At 37.9% G+C, this 22,095-nt stretch overlaps 1 protein-coding gene across 2 annotated transcripts in view; it reads left to right on the forward strand.

The window, feature by feature from the left end:
• Positions 1–22,095, forward strand: part of ANO6 (anoctamin 6) — a 150,751-nt gene that overhangs the window by 110,740 nt on the left and 17,916 nt on the right. For both annotated transcript variants that reach the window (XM_049625336.1, XM_049625337.1), the window contains 4 exons: positions 4,631–4,759; positions 19,461–19,526; positions 20,527–20,814; positions 21,025–21,138. In XM_049625336.1, coding sequence (XP_049481293.1) covers positions 4,631–4,759; positions 19,461–19,526; positions 20,527–20,814; positions 21,025–21,138 — 597 coding nt within the window. The remainder of the gene's footprint in view (positions 1–4,630; positions 4,760–19,460; positions 19,527–20,526; positions 20,815–21,024; positions 21,139–22,095) is intronic.

The following is a 22,095-nucleotide window of genomic DNA, read 5'->3' on the forward strand; positions in this document are numbered from 1 at the left end:
TTTCCTTCCCCTCCCCCATGGGTTTCTGTTATGTTTCTCAGGATCCACATAAGAGTGAAACCATATGGTATCTGTCTTTCTCTGTATGGCTTATTTCACTTAGCATCACACTCTCCAGTTCCATCCACGTTGCTACAAAAGGCCATATTTCATTTTTTCTCATTGCCACGTAGTATTCCATTGTGTATATAAACCACAATTTCTTTATCCATTCATCAGTTGATGGACATTTAGGCTCTTTCCATAATTTGGCTATTGTTGAGAGTGCTGCTATAAACATTGGGGTACAGGTGCCCCTATGCATCAGTACTCCTGTATCCCTTGGGTAAATTCCTAGCAGTGCTATTGCTGGGTCATAGGGTAGGTCTATTTTTAATTTTCTGAGGAACCTCCACACCGCTTTCCAGAGCGGCTGCACCAATTTGCATTCCCACCAACAGTGCAAGAGGGTTCCTGTTTCTCCACCTCCTCTCCAGCATCTATAGTCCCCTGATTTCTTCATTTTGGCCACTCTGACTGGCGTGAGGTGGTATCTGAGTGTGGTTTTGATTTGTATTTCCCTGATAAGGAGCGACGTTGAACATCTTTTCATGTGCCTGTTGGCCATCCGGATGTCTTCTTTAGAGAAGTGTCTATTCATGTTTTCTGCCCATTTCTTCACTGGGTTATTTGTTTTTCGGGTGTGGAGTTTGATGAGCTCTTTATAGATTTTGGATACTAGCCCTTTGTCCGATGTGTCATTTGCAAATATCTTTTCCCATTCCGTTGGTTGCCTTTTAGTTTTGTTGGTTGTTTCCTTTGCTGTGCAGAAGCTTTTTATCTTCATAAGGTCCCAGTAATTCACTTTTGCTTTTAATTCCCTTGCCTTTGGGGATGTGCCGAGTAAGAGATTGCTACGGCTGAGGTCAGAGAGGTCTTTTCCTGCTTTCTCCTCTAAGGTTTTGATGGTTTCCTGTCTCACATTCAGGTCCTTTATCCATTTTGAGTTTATTTTTGTGAATGGTGTGAGAAAGTGGTCTAGTTTCAACCTTCTGCATGTTGCTGTCCAGTTCTCCCAGCACCATTTGTTAAAGAGACTGTCTTTTTTCCATTGGATGTTCTTTCCTGCTTTGTCAAAGATGAGTTGGCCATACGTTTGTGGGTCTAGTTCTGGGGTTTCTATTCTATTCCATTGGTCTATGTGTCTGTTTTTATGCCAATACCATGCTGTCTTGATGATGACAGCTTTGTAGTAGAGGCTAAAGTCTGGGATTGTGATGCCTCCTGCTTTGGTCTTCTTCTTCAAAATGACTTTGGCTATTCGGGGCCTTTTGTGGTTCCATATGAATTTTAGGATTGCTTGTTCTAGTTTCGAGAAGAATGCTGGTGCAATTTTGATTGGGATTGCATTGAATGTGTAGATAGCTTTGGGTAGTATTGACATTTTGACAATATTTATTCTTCCAATCCATGAGCAGGGAATGTCTTTCCATTTCTTTATATCTTCTTCAATTACCTGCATAAGCTTTCTATAGTTTTCAGCATACAGATCTTTTACATCTTTGGTTAGATTTATTCCTAGGTATTTTATGCTTCTTGGTGCAATTGTGAATGGGATCAGTTTCTTCATTTGTCTTTCTGTTGCTTCATTGTTAGTGTATAAGAATGCAACTGATTTCTGCACATTGATTTTGTATCCTGCAACTTTGCTGAATTCATGTATCAGTTCTAGCAGACTTTTGGTGGAGTCTATCGGATTTTCCATGTATAATATCATGTCATCTGCAAAAAGCGAAAGCTTGACTTCATCTTTGCCAATTTTGATGCCTTTGATTTCCTTTTGTTGTCTGATTGCTGATGCTAGAACTTCCAGCACTATATTAAACAACAGCGGTGAGAGTGGGCATCCCTGTCGTGTTCCTGATCTCAGGGAAAAAGCTCTCAGTTTTTCCCCGTTGAGGATGATGTTAGCTGTGGGCTTTTCATAAATGGCCTTTATGATCTTTAAGTATGTTCCTTCTATCCCGACTTTCTCAAGGGTTTTTATTAAGAAAGGGTGCTGGATTTTGTCAAAGGCCTTTTCTGCATCGATTGACAGGATCATATGGTTCTTCTCTTTTTTTTTGTTAATGTGATGTATCACGTTGATCGATTTGCGAATGTTGAACCAGCCCTGCATCCCAGGAATGAATCCCACTTGATCATGGTGAATAATTCTTTTTATATGCTGTTGAATTCGATTTGCTAGTATCTTATTGAGAATTTTTGCATCCATATTCATCAGAGATATTGGCCTGTAGTTCTCTTTTTTTACTGGGTCTCTGTCTGGTTTAGGAATCAAAGTAATACTGGCTTCATAGAATGAGTCTGGAAGTTTTCCTTCCCTTTCTATTTCTTGGAATAGCTTGAGAAGGATAGGTATTATCTCTGCTTTAAACGTCTGGTAGAACTCCCCTGGGAAGCCATCTGGTCCTGGACTCTTATTTGTTGGGAGATTTTTGATAACCGATTCCATTTCTTCGCTGGTTATGGGTCTGTTCAAGCTTTCTATTTCCTCCTGATTGAGTTTTGGAAGAGTGTGGGTGTTTAGGAATTTGTCCATTTCTTCCAGGTTGTCCAATTTGTTGGCATATAATTTTTCATAGTATTCCCTGATAATTGTTTGTATCTCTGAGGGATTGGTTGTAATAATTCCATTTTCATTCATGATTTTATCTATTTGGGTCATCTCCCTTTTCTTTTTGAGAAGCCTGGCTAGAGGTTTGTCAATTTTGTTTATTTTTTCAAAAAACCAACTCTTGGTTTCGTTGATCTGCTCTACCGTTTTTTTAGATTCTATATTGTTTATTTCTGCTCTGATCTTTATTATTTCTCTTCTTCTGCTGGGTTTAGGCTGCCTTTGCTGTTCTGCTTCTATTTCCTTTAGGTGTGCTGTTAGATTTTGTATTTGGGATTTTTCTTGTTTCTTGAGATAGGCCTGGATTGCAATGTATTTTCCTCTCAGGACTGCCTTCGCTGCATCCCAAAGCGTTTGGATTGTTGTATTTTCATTTTCGTTTGTTTCCATGTATATTTTAATTTCTTCTCTAATTGCCTGGTTGACCCACTCATTCGTTAGTAGGGTGTTCTTTAACCTCCATGCTTTTGGAGGTTTTCCAGACTTTTTCCTGTGGTTGATTTCAAGCTTCATAGCATTGTGGTCTGAAAGTATGCATGGTATAATTTCAATTCTTGTAAACTTATGAAGGGCCGTTTTGTGACCCAGTATATGATCTATCTTGGAGAATGTTCCATGTGCACTCGAGAAGAAAGTATATTCTGTTGCTTTGGGATGCAGAGTTCTAAATATATCTGTCAAGTCCATCTGATCCAATGTATCATTCAGGGCCCTTGTTTCTTTATTGACTGTGTGTCTAGATGATCTATCCATTTCTGTAAGTGGGGTGTTAAAGTCCCCTGCAATGACCACATTCTTATCCATAAGGTTGCTTATGTTTATGAGTAATTTTTTTATATATCTGGGGGCTCCGGTATTTGGCGCATAGACATTTATAATAGTTAGCTCTTCCTGATGGATAGACCCTGTGATTATTATATAATGCCCTTCTTCATCTCTTGTTACAGCCTTTAATTTAAAGTCTAGTTTGTCTGATATAAGTATGGCTACTCCAGCTTTCTTTTGGCTTCCAGTAGCATGATAAATAGTTCTCCATCCCCTCACTCTCAATCTAAAGGTGTCCTCAGATCTAAAATGAGTCTCTTGTAGACGAAGTTAAAAATTTTTAAATATTACCTATCAGTTAAAAAGTAGTCTGATTCTTAAACAACAGCAACAAAATTCACATGAGCATCCTGACAAGCTGTGTGAGAAACACAAACCCAAGTCTTTGCTTAGAGCAAATTAAAATAATTCTATCCAAATCCACATGGTAATAAAAGTTGTTCGACTCTAGTAGGTCCAAGTTCTGCCATTATTTCTTTGTTTTTAAGCCATAAAGCTTTTATGCTCTGAACTAAAGGCTTATTTATTTATCGTTGCTGCCAGGGTCATTTATTTGTTTTGTTTGGTAGGAGTGAAGGGGTATCTTCTGTGGATTCAGGAACATATACCAACAACCATTGTAGCTTTTGTGTTTATCAAAACACAAAATGTGTTTATGCATCATCTGGCATATGTTTAGGGTTATAAAGTGGTACCTTCCTAAAGTGGTGAGGTCCAGAGAGAAGCCATGAAAATATGGCTTAGGAAGGATGGGATTTTCATAAATAGTGCTTTGTCTTAGATTTTTCTTCTTGCTAAATGAACCTCCGTACTTCAGATAGGCACCTCTGGTTATTGTGTTTATTTGCAAACATTCTCCTTTGCTGTTCGAGGAGGGAATAATTCTGAGATGATTGTGTTTACATACATACTACTGATAGTTCCCCATGTGTTTGTAGAATAATCATAAACTGCTTAATTCAAGGACTTCTTTCACCCAGAACAAACTGTGCTCGCAAAGATCATGGTGACCGCGACCTCTTAGTTAAGTAACTAGCAGTGCATTTCTTTTTCTCAGTAAGCACGATGATGTATCTATTAAAGCTAGAAAATAAACACTTATAATTGACACTTTGAAAAAATTATATTAAAATTTGTTTTCCTACCCAGGAAGAATTTAATGGAAAACCCGACTCCCTCTTTTTTAATGACGGTCAGCGAAGAATCGACTTTGTTCTAGTGTATGAAGATGAAAGTAGAAAAGAAACCAATAAAAAGGGTTCAAATGAAAAACAAAGGGTAAGTTTTTTGTGTGTGCTATTTTCCGTTTTATTTCTTATAATATCGTGAAATGAAAAAAAAAGTGCTATTTTTATGTAAGCAATAAAGTGAAACCGGTATTTGAAATATGATATACCAAACATACTTTCATATTTTCTCTGCTCATCATTCCCTCAAGGCATGTTAACGGATATATATATTTTTTAATTTGAAGCAGAAACTTCCTCAGGCTCTTAACCTCAGTTGGTTTCACAGCCAAAGGCAGACTTTATTCCAAGGAATTGGATTTTCTATCTGTAGAAGAGATTTACATTAAAATCATACTTGGCTATTTGCAACTAGGTTGGGAAGGGACGCTGATGATTAGTGATGACAGCCAGTGTAGTAACCACTAGCCTTCAGTGTGCTCTCACTCATTGATGCTGGGTGCCTTTTGCATGCATTGTCTCACTTAATTTTTACATAACCTACGAGGTGCCTTCTGTTATCGTACCATTGTAGATGACCGAGTTGACCCTTAGGTTACAATGATTGCCCAAGGTCACCAACAAATAGTGGAGCCATGGTTCAAATTCTTGTCTTGAATTTAGAACCTGTGCTAGTCACCTCTTCCATTTTCTATCACTTCCTTTTTCTTCCTTTTCATCCGTTGCCATTCAAGCTGCTCCTCCTTCCCTTTCCTCTTCTTCAAGTTTTCTTAAGTAACAAGACTATTTTTATCTTGAGATATTAAACCATTTAGTAGCCTAGGCTTATAACATACCTGGATCTCCTTTACCTGAACCCAAACTGTATTAAGCTGAAACAGGACAAAAAGAAGAGAGCATACATAGGTCACTTTTCCCCACTTTGAAAACAACTCCCTCATTCTTTGTTTGTTTTTCTCACATCTATGGTATTCATATACAGAGCTTAAATTATTCTCTCTGGATTTTCTCTCTGAAATACATCATTCTTAAGTCTATTGATTTCTGCTCATTATTTCAAACCAGCTGATGAAACCTGCTTAAAACGAATCAATCATGCCTGTTTCGTGTGTTTATTTTGGAAGGGGTAAGTTTCGTGTTTTGCATTCACATGGTATCACAGAGTAAACGCAGGCACTGGAACTTAACATTCACATTCTAATTCTGCCACTCCAATTATTTGGAGTAATTCTAGCTGGTATGATAAACTAGTTCTGAATTACAATGTCTTAACATAATAAAAGTTTACTTATTTCTCATGTCAAATCAGATGTAGCATCCCTGTTTGGCAATATGGGTTTAGGGGTACGGGTAAGGCTTGGTCCCTTGCAGTCATTCAGGGACCCAGGCTGACACAGAAGCTTTGCCATATTCAACAGGTAGTTTCTAAAATCATCCTAGGAATCAACATAAATAATAATTTAAGAGAGAGGATGGAGAGGATGTGCTTCGTTACCACTTTGGCCTGGAAATGACGTCAATTTTGCTACATTCTATTGGTCCGAACTCTGGAAAATGGAAAATGTATTTTCTGGCTGGACAGCCATTTCTCTGTAGGAACTCCACATTGTAGAAGTGGAACATGAATCTTTGGTGGGCAGCAGGCTAGTCTTGGCCATACCTATTAACTGGCTATATGACTTGAATGAATTTTCTGGTCAGTATCATATTCATTATCATTTTTGAGATGCATATTATTTTTACATTTTGACATCTTTTAAAATCAGGGTATGTCTTACAAATGGCATATCATAATTTCATTGGCTGAATTTTTCTTATGGATATGTAAAATATTGGTTCATCACACACTAATGGCAACTTAGATTCAGGGAATGGGAATTCCAATACCTAGTCCATAGGCTTATGGTAAGGATTAAGTAAAATATTATGTAGAAATGTGATATAAATTGTTAGCACATATTAAATCATATTAGATAATAGTAATTCCTATGCCCTTACTCTTATTTCCGGCTTTCTTAAAACAGTGTGCTAGCATGAAAAGGCATGACTCCTCTTTTGGTATTATATGATTTCATCACTAGAGGAATGTAGCTTAGAGTGTTTTATCATTTTCCTGTGGACACTAAGATATATTGTGTGCAGTCATAGTCACCATCATCAAATATTCATTAAGCACCCCTATGCCAGTGGAACTGCACTAAGCTCTATGTAAAGTAAGTTAAACAAATCTAATCCATTAAAGTGTAAAGGAAACAGTTCTGGTTTTAGACAAGAGCTTCACTGCCATGGTGAAGGGGCCCTAGAGCTGCTTACATTATTAATAAGTGCTGCATTTGCTTTACCCAGAAATAGGTCCCAGGGTAACTCTCATAAATCAGGAGAAAAAAAGTCATTAGTTTGGCAGTCTCTGAACTCATGGATAGATGTACCATGATGTTGGTTTTTCTAACCCGTGCTTTGAAGTGCTTTGAGACCGTGTTTGTACATATTCCTTAGACTCCACCAGAATTTAAAGCTCAGCTTTGGAATCACATTTTTATTAATCAGAAACACATTTGTGAGTTCTATCATACCCTTTGTCAGGCCTTATTCAGGATTTAGGACTCCACCAAGGAAAGGCAATTCCAAAATCCTGTTTTCTTTGAGAGAAAAAAAAAAATTATGTGTAAATCATACTGATTTCCTAAAGCAACACCAAGGTTGACTTTGTCAGTGGCTTATCTAAAGAGTATTGTTAAATACTTTTCTAGAAATGGAGAAAGAAGTAATAGGGCCACAAAACATAGAGGAGTAAAAGGCTACATCTTCCCATGAACAGAAGAGAAAATATTTTTTCTAGCTAAATCTCCAAATAGCATGTCACTTTGTCCCTTTATATTAGTGAAAATACCTCAGGAACTTCACACCTTCCTTTAAAAAGTACAAATCAGGGCACCTTGGGTGGCTCAGTGGGTGAAGCGCCTGACTTTGGCTCAGGTCATGATCTCATGGTTTGTGAGTTCGAGCCCCATGTAGGGCTCTGCTCTGACAGCTCAGAGCCTGGATCCTGCTTCAGATTCTGTGTCTCTCTTTCTACCATCTCTTTCCTGCTTGCACTCTGTCTCTGTCTCTCTCTCAAAAATAAACAAACATTAAAAATATTTTTAAATAAGATAAAAAGTGTTAATCATTTAGATTAGGCATGGGGAATGATTATAAGTTGTTTCAATAATGCATGCCCATTTAGCCTACACTATCCTGGGCACTGAGTCAGTTTGAATGGTTTTTGTTTTTGTTTTTTGTTTTTCTGCAAGAACTCAAAATGTCTTAAATGCTAAAGGAAATAATTTTCTCACTTAAGAAATAACCCTCCATAAAAGCATCTGGGCACCTGGGCAGCTCAGTCAGTTAAGCATCTGAATCTTGATTTCAGCTCAGGTCATGATCTCACTGTCATGAAATCAAGGCCCAAGTCAGGCTTTAAGACAGAGCATGGAGCCCACTTAGGATTCTCTCTCTCCCTCTCCCGCTGCCCATTCCCCATGTGCATGTGTGTTCTCTCTCTTAAAAAAAAAAAAAAATGTAGCCTAGAGGTAAAACCATTTCTGGGTTGGATAATTTATTGACTTAAAGAGGTCGTCAGGAATTGAACTCATAACATCCTTTGCCCTGCCAGCCTCATTATGTTTCTGTTCTTAAACTGACTTCACTTGGTTACAAGATGGCTCTTGTACTCAAGGCATCTGGAGGTGAGAAGAGGGAATGCCCTTTTTTAAGGGGGAAGAAAACTCCCCTAGAAGGGCCCTAAGCAGACTTGCCTTCACAGTTCATGGTCTGTCACAGTCTGTTCCAAAACTTCTTGTTGGCAAGACAATGGAATTACTTCTTCCCATCATTACCACAGACACATGAAGATTAGCCTTTCATCTTTTAAATTGCCTGATCACCCAATACCTGGAAAACCATCAGGCTTTTCTTAGCAGTGAAGAAGGGGGAAGTGACTGACTGTTCAGTAGGTAGCCAGCAGCGTGTGACATAGTACATGATTAGTGATATCTAAATATGTTCCATGTACATTATGAAGAGCAGAGATGTTCTAAATAAAACAAGTTTCTATATTTTTCTCCAACGCCTTCTGCTTAGTTTTGTTAGCAATGCTTCTTCCACTTCCTTTTGCTAGAACTGCGAACAAGTGGCAGAATCGATCTATTTTGAATTGTGTTTCATATGACCCTTGACCTCCCTTCCAACATATGAGTTTATGACCAAGTAAAGGTAGAATTCAGGGGATGGTAAAGAGGGTGGAGGGGTCTAGGTAGCATAAAGACCATATAAGCAATCCTAAGTGTTTTATTCATTTAATTTTTTATCTGCACAAGCCATTCCTAAAAGTTAACAGAAAATTCATTTCCTTGAAGTTAGATGAGAATTTTTGTATGGAAATGTAAATTTGTATTTCATATCTGACTTTAAGAATTCTTTAGTATGCAGCAGAAGAATCTGGCCGGTGGACGCCATAGAATGTGAGGTTTTTGAGAAATGAGCAATCGAACTAAATTGTATCCAAACTTTCAAATAATGTGAGACAGCTAACTAATTGGTTCCAGATCCTGTGAGCTTTTTAAAACTGTTATCCATTGTTTTAGATGAGTTATCATGAGGCTGGAAATGTTTGCCTAGAAGCCGGAAGAGATCTCTTTGGACATGTTTCAAAGTTCATCAAAAAGTTCTACTACAGTGAACACATTATATCTCTCCATTTACTGAGGTTTTATACATTTTTTTAAGTTTTTTTTTTTTAATGTTTATTTATTTTTGAGAGAGAGAGACAGAACATTAGCTGGAGAGGAGCAGAGAGAGAGAGAGTGGGAGACACAGAATCTGAAGCAGGCTCCAGGCTCTGAGCTGTCAGAGCCCGACGCGGAGCTCAAAGTCACAAACAGTGAGATCATGACCTGAGCTGAAGTCGGACGCTTAACCGACTGAGCCACCCTGGCACCCCTGAGGTCTTATATTTTTTAGTAAACTTTTATAACAGTGTCCATGAAGATCTTGTCCATTTTTATTTTTAATTTCAGGTGTACAATTTAGTGATTCAAGACTTAGATACCACACCTGGTGCTCATCACAATAATTATAATCCTTAATCCCCATCACCTATTTAACCCATCCCACTCTCCTCCCCTCTGGTAACCATCAGTTTGTTCTCTGTAGTTAAGAGTCTGTTTCTTGGTTTGTCTCTCTCTTTTTGCCCCTATGATCATTTGTTTTGTTTTTTAAGTTCCACATATGAATGAAATCGTATGGTATTTATCTTTCCCTGATCTTGTACATTTTTACTATTCTTTTTTTAAAAAAATGTAATGTTTATTTTTGCAGACAGAGGATGAGTGGGAGAGGGGCAGAGAGAGAGGGAGACCCAGAATCTGAAGCAGGCTCCAGGCTCTGAGCTGTCAGCACAAAGCCTGATGCGGGGCTCAAACCCACGAACCATGAGATCATGACCTGTGCTGAAGTCAGACGCTTAACCTACTGAACCACCCAGGCACTCCTTAACTATTTTTATTTTAAAATTTTGTTGTTATTGTCAGAAGCACTTTAAATTGTGGTTTGTGATTTATTGTGTATAAAGTCCATTGGTTTTCATAAGTTCTACCAAGAAAACCTGATAAACTCTCTTTAGTTCTAATAATTTGCAATGGATCTTTTAAGTGAAAAAGACCACATTATCTATGAATGATGAGAGTTTTGCTCTACCTTTGCCATCTTTATACTTCTTTCCTTTCCTTGTCTAGGTGCAATGGCTAAGACCTCTTGAATAAAACCAGGAACACATAGTAGTCACTATTATAGGGTTCCTGATTTTAATGGGAATGTTTCTAAAGTTTCCCCCATTAAATATCACAACTGCTATCAAATTTTGGCAGTTTTCCTTCAAAAAAGTTAAAGGAGTCGCCTTCTAGTCCTAGATTGCTAGGAGTTTTATAACTGGATTTTAAATTTTATCAAATGCTTTCTTTTGTATCTATTGAGGGATCACATGGCTTGACTCCTCATTAAGTCTTATGTGCATTAAATATATGGTCATTTGTGGCCAATAGATGATAACAGTATAAATAACTCAAAAATCATTTATTATTGACTTCAGCTCGCAATGTATGGTTTTCCCAGTCATTAGCTCCTTACTTAGGCTAATATTACATTAACATAGTTTATTTATAATTTGTTATAAAGTATTTGAGGTCACTTACAGAAATAATATCAAGAATGAAAAGTAATTAGATGAGAAACACAGAGTGACAAATGTAAAGTCCAAGAAAATAAAATGAAGCCAGGTGTCAGAGTAATAAAGTGACTTTTTAAGTAACCATAGGTCCTGTTCAGAAGTTAGTGTTGAGCTATAAATTTGCCTCTGAGTTTCCTAGTAGCCAAAGAAAATGGGAGATGTTATTAATAATATAGTCTAATGTCTTAACACAATAAAAATAAAACTGTCCAAAAGAAACATAATGTTTTGATAATCTCCCAGAAAGAAATTTATTCCATGGAGCCCCGTAAAAGGGAAGCCATGATTGACTAGACTTAACATTGGCCTATCTTCTCCAAATTGAAGAACCAAAGGGATGGCAGAAGGGGATTATGAAGAATCAGAACAGTATAAAATAATTCCTGGAAATGACATGTTCACCGCAGATAGTCCATGAATTGGAAACCTGAGGCTCATCTTAGGATAGGTTAAGAAGAAATGATGGGTAACCATTGGTAGCTGGTTTTACCTTCCCAGATAACTTTTGGTAAGTGTCCTCTCTTCTATTGTAGGGAGCAAAATCAGGTTTGGCTTCAACTCGTTAGCATTTTAGACTAAGGTAGGGAGCCCTTTATATTTTTATCTCCTTTCTTTACACCCTCCTTGCTTATACTAGGATTGCAGGTTAAAAGGAATAAAGTAAACTAGAATCAGCAGTTTCACATCACAGCTACAAAATGTGTCGCCTGGTATAAGCATGTTTGGTTTTATTTTTGAGTACTCAGCGTAAGAGCAATGAACCCAAATCTTCTTATTCCCAAAATGGGAAGTGTCCTTGGGCCCAGAATGTCCTTAGAACAGACAAACAAAAAGGACCCTGAAATCCTAATAAGTAAAACCTGATTCTTCCATTTCATCTCACAAAGATGTGGAGAACAGAAAATCCTTTCCTTTCCCTGCCTGGTCCTTCTGAGATCTGGCCTTAGGTTTGAAGGAAGAAGCTGTCATTTGCCCTGTCCCAAACATACACATGTGTCTCACTTTTTAAAAGGTATAAGATGGGGAAAAAGAACTATGCTGAATTTTCATAAGGATTAGTCTTGAAAGGGCTAAATCATCACAGAAGAATAGCTGCTGTATATACATAGAGAAGGCGTGTTTTAAAAGCAGTGTTTCTTAATTTTGTCTGAGAAGAGGCACTTGTTTTGCTCCTTGAAAGTAGATTGTTCAGACAGCATTGTGTACCTACTGAGTCAGAATCTCCAGGAGAAGAGCCCAAAAAATCTGCATTTGAAGCCAGTGCTCCAAGTTGTTTGTATAAGTAAGTACATTTGGAAAACCTTGCACTAAAATGTTTACAGTAGTTATCTCAGCAGTGAGATGTTATTAGATGATAGTTTTCCCCTTCTCAGAAAATTTCTGTTTTCTAAGTTACCCACAAAGAGCATTTGTCTTTTATAATTACACCTAAAATGTTAATTTATAAAGAAAATTTGAAGTGAATTTCAGCTAAATATTTGCTTCTATTCCATGCTTATTATTTAGAATGCTCATCTTTTTTCTGTCCCCTAGAGAATACACACTACCTACTTGAGTAAATTCCTCATCAGATCAGTCCACTCACATTGAATATTTTATCACCAACATGTGAATTTAAATTAAATTCCAATTAAATAATTTATTCCACTTACCAAACCTTGAGCACATGATATATAACTAATAAATAGCGTTTAGAGTAATTAGACAGTAATTTTTTTTGTACAAATTAAGTACCTTTAACTTATTCCTCATTCATCTTTGTAGGCTTAACCAAGATTGGCAAGTTGAAAAATACTCTGACAGCATCATCAGTACTTTGCCTAACAAAGCTGTAAGAATATGTGAAATTAATCTATGCATGTGTTTCATTAATCCCAACTGATTTGCGCTTTATTATCATTACAGTGTGTTCAGTAATTTCACTTTGTAGGCATTACAACCCCTATTTTTTTATCCTGAAAAAGCTGGGTGACATAAAGAAAATAGTAGATTGGTGTTTACAATCAGTATTATTGCTGTGTAATTCACAAGCCAGTCTTCCCCACAATGACTTTATTAAGCCAAATGAGATGTGTAATCTAAGGTGCTTAGGGACAGAAAGCTTCCTTAATTATGCCCGTCTGTCCTTTGTGATTTTGATTGCTTTTATTCTTCATTTCTCTGACAGCTGTATTAACCTCTCAAAAGAGATACGAATAAAATTCCAGTTTCTGGGGTGGAATAGAGGTTCTTATCCCCCAGCATCATTCTCCACCAATAGTAATAGAATCACATCCATCTTTTTCATGATGTACACAGATCCTCAATGATTACAGTCATTTTGGCTTTACTAGAAGTAGGTTAAAAAAAAAAAAAAAAAAGATCCAGGTTACAATGCCGCTGAGTTTGTTCCCCTAGAGACAGAAGAATTTATCGCACAGTCTGAAGTATGACTGGGCATTTTTCAGAGCCAAAAGAGTCTAGTTTGGTTGTTTTGTGCTGCTAAATACAAACCGTAGACTATAGAGCATGGCACATAGTTGAGGTTCACATATGTAAGGCTTTCCAACAAGGCACATAGATCACTTTTTGTTAGAAATTGTGTGACCTTATATTTCACTTTTTCAACAAGTATTTATTGGACAATGGCCATGTCAGGCAGTATGCAATATTAACTTTCTTTCATTTTAACATGGAGGACAGCGCTACCTTAATTTTTTTTAAATGTCAAGAATGCTGTTACTTATCTAAGTGTGAATTCTATGGAGAAGCAAAGATGATGATTTTATATTAAACAGATGTAAGCAATCTTAAGTAGTCTTTTCCTGATATGTGCCCGTTTGACAAATACTGTGCATATGCTAATTTACTTTAGCTACCTGACAAACCCAGAAAACTGGTTTGATCAATTTTTAAAATATTCCACTAGTTCTTTGTGAATTGCCTTGCCAAAGGAAAATAACAAGAACTGTCTTATTAAAGTAACTCCAAGGTGATAGATTAACATGTTTAAGCAAATAAAAATGTCCTATCCTTGATTCAGCTATTTAAGTATTTATAGTGAGTGGTAAAATAGAGGGCATTATAAACCAACTCCAAGGTCTACCAATTATCTTGAGAGAAATCAGGTAAATATCTCAGGAGTTCTTTGTAAAGAACTAGATAAAAACTAAAATAGGATAAATTAGTACAACCTTTCTGGAGGGCAGTATGGCAATACATATTAAAGAACTTAAAATTGCATGCGTTCTTTGATTTAACAATTCTGCTTCTAGGACTTTATCCCAAGGAAATAATAATGGATGCACAAAGACTGTTCTACAGTGATTTTCATAATAGTGAAAATTAGGAACAACCTAAATATCCACCAATTTGAGATTTGTTAAATAAATTACAGTACATCTCTCCAAGAGAATATTACCAAGCCATTAAAATGAGACTGAAGAAAAGTATTTCTAAGGTTTTCTGCATCTATAATATTCACATGTGCTGTATACTCTTATCAGTGACCTCCCTTATTATATACAGAAATGAGGGAAAAGCAAGGAGGTGTAAAGATGTATTCACAACTTTCAGAGAGTGAAGAGGACATCCCCCCCCCCCCCTCTCGCTCTCGCTCTCTCTCGCTCTCTCGCGCACATATACACATTCACCAGATATCAGAAAAGGTAGTCTGAGGACCGGATGACCAAGCAATACAGGAGAGTCAAGAAGAGGGCTGAGTAATTCAACATTAAGGTCCATTTCTTGGAGTTCCAGTAAAACAATGTTATTGGCGACCCACTGGAGGATTAGGGGGTCACTGGTGCACACAGTGTGGAGGCCAAGTGGATTGAGGTTAACTAGTTTTGTTTAGATATTAGGCATTAAAAAAGAGAGATGGACCTCTAAAGCCTGCAGGGGAAAGAGAGTTTTATTATTTATTTATTTATTTATTTATTTATTTATTTAATGAAATAAGGGAAGTTGAACAAATTTAAAGGCAGAAAAAGAGGATATGGCTAACATGTCTATAAGGTTTATTATGGGTCAAGCATGATGCTGAGGACTGTTTACTCATGATCATATTCAATCCTTAAAGAAACATGAGATAAAGCTATTTCTTGTCCAATTTTTGAAATGAAGCCACTGATACTGGTATGATTTAGGTTATTTGTCCAATGTCACAGAATCTGGGTTTGAATTTTGACTCTGCATCTAACCATTATGCCATTATTTTCCAAATGGAAAACCAAATTGGCAGGAGCTAAAGGGGCGATTTGGTAGAGTAAAATCTGAGAGGAGAGAGTCCCATGAACCCATTAAGGAGTTGTAGCATCAATTTAGGAATTCCATAGAGGAGGAGACATGTCTTCTGCAGTTCAGCATGTCACCACGGTCATGGTGATACAGCTGATACAACCAAGACAGGAGTGGTTTGTGTTTGGTATGTTGGATGACAGAACCGCCCTTCTGTGAGGTTGGTTCATTTCCAGTTCTCTAAACCATCCCCCTTTGTCATCTAATAATTCAGACTCCAAGGTATCTGGAAATCACTTGATACTCTGGATGTCCCTGAGCTATCTTGTGCTAGCACACTCCAGAATTAAACTGTATCTCTTCTTTGTTATACTCTATAATAATTGTAAGTAAAAGTTCGTGGAACATTTTGCGGGGGCTCAGGAAAGGGGAGCTCAGTTGCTACAGTCAGTAGCAACTCAGTCCATTCCTGTATAATAGGCAGCCATCGATCCACCATCCACTCAATTTATTCATTCATCAGGCATTTATTGCAGGTTTTTTATAGGTCTGTTCTAAGTGCTGAGGATCTCAAGATTAAAAGACACATCTCTAGAGGCAGGGATGGTAATCGAAGAGTAGGTAGGGCCATGGAAAGATTTAATATTCTTAAGGATGGGAAACGCTTAAAGTGTTTGTTGGCCGAGGAGTAAGAGCAATGAAGAGGAAAGAATAAACAGAAAGAAGATACTGCTGAAAGCTCAAAAGAAGATAGGAAAAGGATGTAGTCTTGTTACTGCAGGGGAGATGGCAGCTAGCTATTGATAGGTAGAAGGGAAGACACTAGCAGGGGTTCACGTGAGTGGCTGCCATTTTCTCTGCAAAGAAGGAGGCAGGGTCACTTGCAGAGTGTGCAAGTCTAGAGTTAGGTGTGGAGTGTGAGGATTACCTTGAAAGTTTGGAACAGCTCCCTGGTGGATGAGTAGGGGCCAGGAAGGAGTGGACCTAACTGTAGTGGTAACTGTGAATTTGTAAGAACGCCAGTTAACACAGTTAGGTGATTTCATAATGCCAGCACTTATTAAAATAGCCATTTAGTCACCAGAGAAGTCCCTCTTTTGACGGATTCTCCTGCTCTTCTAACTAGAAAGACATTTGTCTACAAGAGTGAATATCTTTGGGCCTGAGCCTTCACATTCTAACTAACTGAAATTTTTCCTGACTGACTTCTAAAGGATACAGAAGACACAGTCATGGATCCTGTTAATGAGACAGTCTGGGTTGCCCTTTGTACAGCTTCAGGATGAGTCATCTTCCCTGAAGGAGAAGAAGTCAGAGTGTCTGGTCTACTCAGAATACCCACCCCCTCCCCTGTACAGTGATTTAGGTTTTAGGCTAACAAGTTTTCCCTAGTTATGGTTACTGTATCAGTCAGGATACAGAAAGTAACAGAAATGAGCTCTAACTTAAGCAGACAATGAGTTCTTCCGAAGAATGTTAGGGAGCTCACAGGTTCTTCTGAAGGGTTAGATAAATAAGCTTGGAAACCAGGTATTCAGGAGCAGCACTGACCGGCAATGATGCCCACAATCTGCCATAACCTCTACTTCTGTTCTCTCTGGGACCGGCATTCACTCTCCCAATACCCAGCAAGATGAGTTCTGCTTGGCCCAGCTTCTTTGTGTTGCCAGCTTCAGAGTGAGAGTCTGGAGTGCTTGGTCTGATGGACAAGGCCTAGCTCGTATGCAAATAGCTGAACTTCACAGGAGACCAGGAAGGAGAGTGTCTGAGTTTTTATCTACTCTAGTGGACATGGGCTCTGGGGAGAGTTGAAATGTTGGGTGGCCATAAAGAACAACAAATGCCCATCACAGTATCATGAAACACATGAAGAAATGTTTCAGCCCTTCCATATTGGAAGGTCTTAGGTCACTGGGTGCTGGTTTCTCTATAGTCCCCCTATAGCAAACTATTTTAGATTCTTCTTTTACTCTTCAGTACTTTACAGGATGCCTCTCAGGAGTCTTTGTAGAATGAATTAAGAAGCATTTGTTGAATATGTTCTTTCAACAAGCATGTATGGAGCAAATACTCTGTGGCAAGCACTATGTTGAACATTGTTTACAGGATCGAAGAATGCTTTTAAGCAATAGTAAAGAAAGGTGCAGTCAGGTACAAGGACTGGACCACCATGCCAGAATGAAAATGTGGGTTAGGATCTAGACTGAAGAATACTGCTTAGGTAGAAGCAGGATGAGTCTGAAGGAGCTTCCCAAGTTGAAGCTGGGGATATGGTAGGTCAGGTCGCTTGTTCATATTTAGGGAAGTTGGTAGCACTTGATGTTTTTTCTCTAAGTGACCATTGCACGCTCAAATTGTAACAAGCAATTAAAAGTATTACATTTGGAAAGCCCTTAGACCAGTCTCTGCCATGTTGTAAGTACTGTATAACCATTTATTAAATAAGTAAAAATTAAAGCAATGTTCTGTTTCCATACTTCCACAAAATATGTTAGGATTCCACTTGGACTCAAATTTAGCCAAATACTAGGTATATTTTTTTCACCTTTGGTCTTTGTCATACAGCACCCTCTCCTTTCTATTTATTAGCCACTTTCCATGTTCTAGGCACTTTGATAGCACAGCAGCTCAGCCACTGCTCTGCCCCTTCACAATCGGCAAGTTGTGAACAGTGCTCCCTGGGCAAAGTCGCCTGACTGCTGGATTACCAAGGCCATGATGCACTAATTCCCCTATCTTGTTAACTGCTGAAATAAAAAAATGTCTATTTTTAAAATTTTTTCTTAACGTTTATTAATTGAGAGACTGAGAGAGACAACATGAGCAGGGAAGAGGCAGAGAGAGAGGATGACTCAGAATCGGAAGCAGGCTCTAGGCTCTGAGCTGTCAGCACAGAGCCTGACACGGGGCTCGAACTCACAAACCATGAGATCATGACCTGAAGTTGGACACTTAACCGGCTGAGCCACCCCTAAGAAATATCTATTTTTTTTTTTAATCTAGCTTTTTCAGTTGTCTTAGGTGGGAGCATTGGTCCAATTAACTTTCTGTGATGACTAGAAATGTTAATTCTAGTATATGTGTTTTGAGTGGTTTGAATCATACAATCCTCATGAGACCCTCAAAAGGAAGAGTGAGGTTTTTTTCTCCATTCTAAAGAGGAGGAAAATGAGGCACAGAGAGTTGGTTTCCTGCCAAGGGTCAAGGAGCTGATAAGTAATGGCACCAGGATTTGAACACAGGCAGTCTGCTTTCAGGGTTTGTATGCTTCACCCCATCTTCACTCATTTTCCTGCTTTCATGAAGCAGTATAGCTGTGTCATCCTCACAAGTGTTCTTTTAAAAGGTTAAACAAGTCTCTACCTCGACATGATTTCCTTACAGCTTAGGACACTGCTTGACAAAAGCCTAGCCAGGTACAATTTAATATCAACAAATACAGTATATTCTGCGTCTTTTCAAATAGCTGTGTAACGTGGATGGAGCTGTTATCGATGAATTAGTTCCCAACTTTTGTAGATTTAGAGGACTGTATCTTCATGTGCATTTCAGTCTTGCAGAGAAACATTCCTTTGAATTTTGTCAAATTTGTTTGTGTTATTTTATTGAATTTGTTCAAGGCATGTAGAGATGAAATATACATATCCAGAAATTGGACCATTTGAATGTCTGATATGTCTAGAATGTCAGATCTGGGCTAACTGGTAAATAACATCAGTGAATGGGACTCAAACTCCATTTGTGTGCCAAAACGCTTATAAGTTAAAAAAAAAAAAAAAAAAAAAAAAAGTTTCTGGAATTGTGCTGAAGCCACAGACTTTTATGCATCCCAAATAGCCAGAAATCCATGGAGACAACCAGGGCCTTCCAGAGTGATAAGTGAGTCTAAGTATACTCTGTGGCATTTCACCTTGGAATCTAATACCCACAAATCACCAACAGCCAGAGCACCTTCATTGCTTATGTGCCATTTTGAGCAGATAGATCTCTTTCTCAGATACAAACTGGTTTTGTTTTTTTCTTCTTTGTAAATTTATTTTGAGAGAGAGTGCATGCATGCATGCACAAGCTGAGGAGGGGCAGAGAGAGAAAGAGAGAATCCCTACCAGGTGCCACGCTGTCAGTGTAGAAACCGATGCCAGACTCAATTCCACGAACCCTGAGATCATGACCTGAATTGAAATCAAGAGTCCAGCACTCAACCAGCTGAGCCACCCAGGCACCCCTGGTTTTGTTTTTCTTAAAAAAGACTTTTTCTGCCCTTGGTAAAACTAAAGGGCCTAACATAGTTTCCAATTTCTTTTGACAGAGAAAAAGAAGAGCATATGAATCTAACCTCATCTGTGGTGGCCTGCAGTTAGAAGCGACAAGATCGGTAAGTGTTGGACCCTTCCCAATCTTTGGCTGACTTTTGCTCTTGGGAACCTGGGTGTCTTTTGCATTTGAAACTTGCAACTCCAGCCAGGCCCTAGTTGTAGGCTGGGACAGAGAGTCTGTTAAAATCTGCATTATAGAAGGTGTGTTTGTTTCTGATCAAAGTCAGCACATCTTTTTTAATAGCCAAAGAATGTAATACTGAATGCATGCATAAGTGATTGTTTTCTTCTTTTATATACAAAAAGCAATCATTTACAAAAAAATTAGAAAATGTAAGAATAGCAAAAATAAAAATCCTTTGTATTCTAATCATCCATAAATAACCTTGTGGTCCTCCTAAATTCTTTTATTACCCAAAATAGATACATTTTTCCCTTTCAAAAGGAATTATTTCATGGTTGTATAATTTGCTTTTCTTCCTGTTAATGTGTAGTAAATGCATTTCTACATCAACATCTTTTTCTAATGAACACATAATACGATATTTAACAGATATATAATACATTGAAGAATCTTATAATAGGTTAGAAAATTTTAAATTATCATTAAACTAACACTGCAATGAATATTCTAGTGTTTTTCTTTTTAGTCATCAATTTGGATGGAATGATGGGCAAATTAACAAGTTTGTTTTTCTTTACTTAAAATAATAGTAATTTGGGGACCACCTGGATGGCTCAGTCGGTAGAACATCTGACTCTCGATCTCAGGGTCGTGAGTTCAAGCCCCACATTGGCATGGATCCTACTTTAAAAAACAGTAATTTTATGAGGGGAGTATGATAAGGAGTGTTTAATTACTTGCTCAATAATTTGAACCAAGAAATTATCTTTAAGGCAAATATGTATGATGGCGGGCAAGACTGTTTTTATTTTATCTCCACTTTTCCCAGTGTCCTGTGTTTTAACTGCCAGCAACATAAGAAAAATCCATGTGTTGTAAAATTATGAAAACAATTGTTTGGTTTCCTGGTTTGTGTGTTTGTTTTTCCAATGTAGATTTTGGATGATAAGCTTGTATTTGTAAAAGTACATGCCCCATGGGAAGTGTTATGTACGTATGCTGAGATAATGCACATCAAATTGCCTCTGAAACCCAATGATCTGAAAACGCGGACCTCAGCCTTTGGTAATTTCAGCTGGTTTACCAAAGTCCTCCAAGTGGATGAAAGTATCATCAAACCAGAGCAAGAGTTTTTCACTGCCCCATTTGAGAAGAACCGGATGAATGATTTTTATATTCAAGATAGAGATACTTTCTTCAATCCAGCCACCAGAAGCCGCATTGTAAGTCTAAACCAAGTTCAGTTGCTGTCTTGGAGTGATTTGGAACCTGCTGTTTGAATAATTAGTGGTCTGGTTTGCTTGGTTTATTTTTGTTTTTAAAAACTGCCCCCCCCCCCCTGCCAAAGAAAACAGATTCTAGTTACAATAGTAAAAAATGGTTTGTTAGTTACACAGAATAAAGCATGCATTCTATTTTGGAATTTTTTTTAGGTTTACTTCATCCTCTGTCGGATCAAGTATCAAGTAAGAGACAATGTTAAAAAGTTTGGGATTAACAAACTTGTCAGCTCTGGGATCTACAAAGCCGCTTTCCCTCTCCATGATGTAAGTCAAATGGCAAAAATGAAATGAGAGAAGGGCTAATCTTCTTGAGCTTGAATTTCTTCTTCTGTAAAATGAAGATAGTATATTGCAAGACTACAAGCTCATTTAGGGCAGGAACCACGGTGTTTTGTTCACAGCTGAATCCCAGGCAAAGAGAAGGCCCTTGGTTTAAGTGAGTGAATGAACGAAGGAATGAAACCATAGCTGTCCCATAGTTCATGTGGAAAGCAGTGCAGTTTAGCAGTTAAGAGCATGGACTCTGGGCCTTGCTCTCCCACTGTCTAGCCGGATGACCTTATAAAAGTCATTTAGCCTCTCTGTTCTTCAGTGTCCTCATCAGTAAAATGGGGATCATAATCATACCTACCTAATAGGGTTAGCTGTCATGAGGATTAATGAAATTAATCCATGTCACATGTTACAGCCATCCTTGGTGTAGAGTAAGTACAATGTAAGCGTTGGCTACTTTCCTAATTACTGACAGATGTTATTATCAACCAGCAAAGTATTCAGTTCTTTTAAAGCAAAATATGTGTTAGATCTTCTTGTGTATCATTTTCTGTCACAGACGTTTTCCCCCTGAAATATCTTCTCGCTGTGCCCTGGAATATCACAAGGCTTTTAAAAAGGCATCTGTCAGAGTTCTTGTCGTGATGGCAGTACTGCATAGTGTTGACATTTTTTAAGGACTGCGCTCGGAGATGACAGCAGCTCCTCAAATTCAAGAGCACTTCTCTGGCCGATAACATCGTTCATGAAATGAAAATTTTAAAATGTGGCTGCTTCAGACCCTTAATGATTCCATAAATGCAGGGATGTTCTATCGAAGCTCTTTAAATAAATTCTGTCATTGAAATAAATTAAATACAATATTATAGTGCACGGTTGCCTTGTTACATTCACGATCATTTTATCTGAATCTCTAAGACCAAGAAAGCCAAGAGTGAGGTTGATCAT

Source organism: Panthera uncia, chromosome B4, assembly GCF_023721935.1.
Source record: "Panthera uncia isolate 11264 chromosome B4, Puncia_PCG_1.0, whole genome shotgun sequence".
Classification (NCBI taxonomy): domain Eukaryota; kingdom Metazoa; phylum Chordata; class Mammalia; order Carnivora; family Felidae; genus Panthera; species Panthera uncia.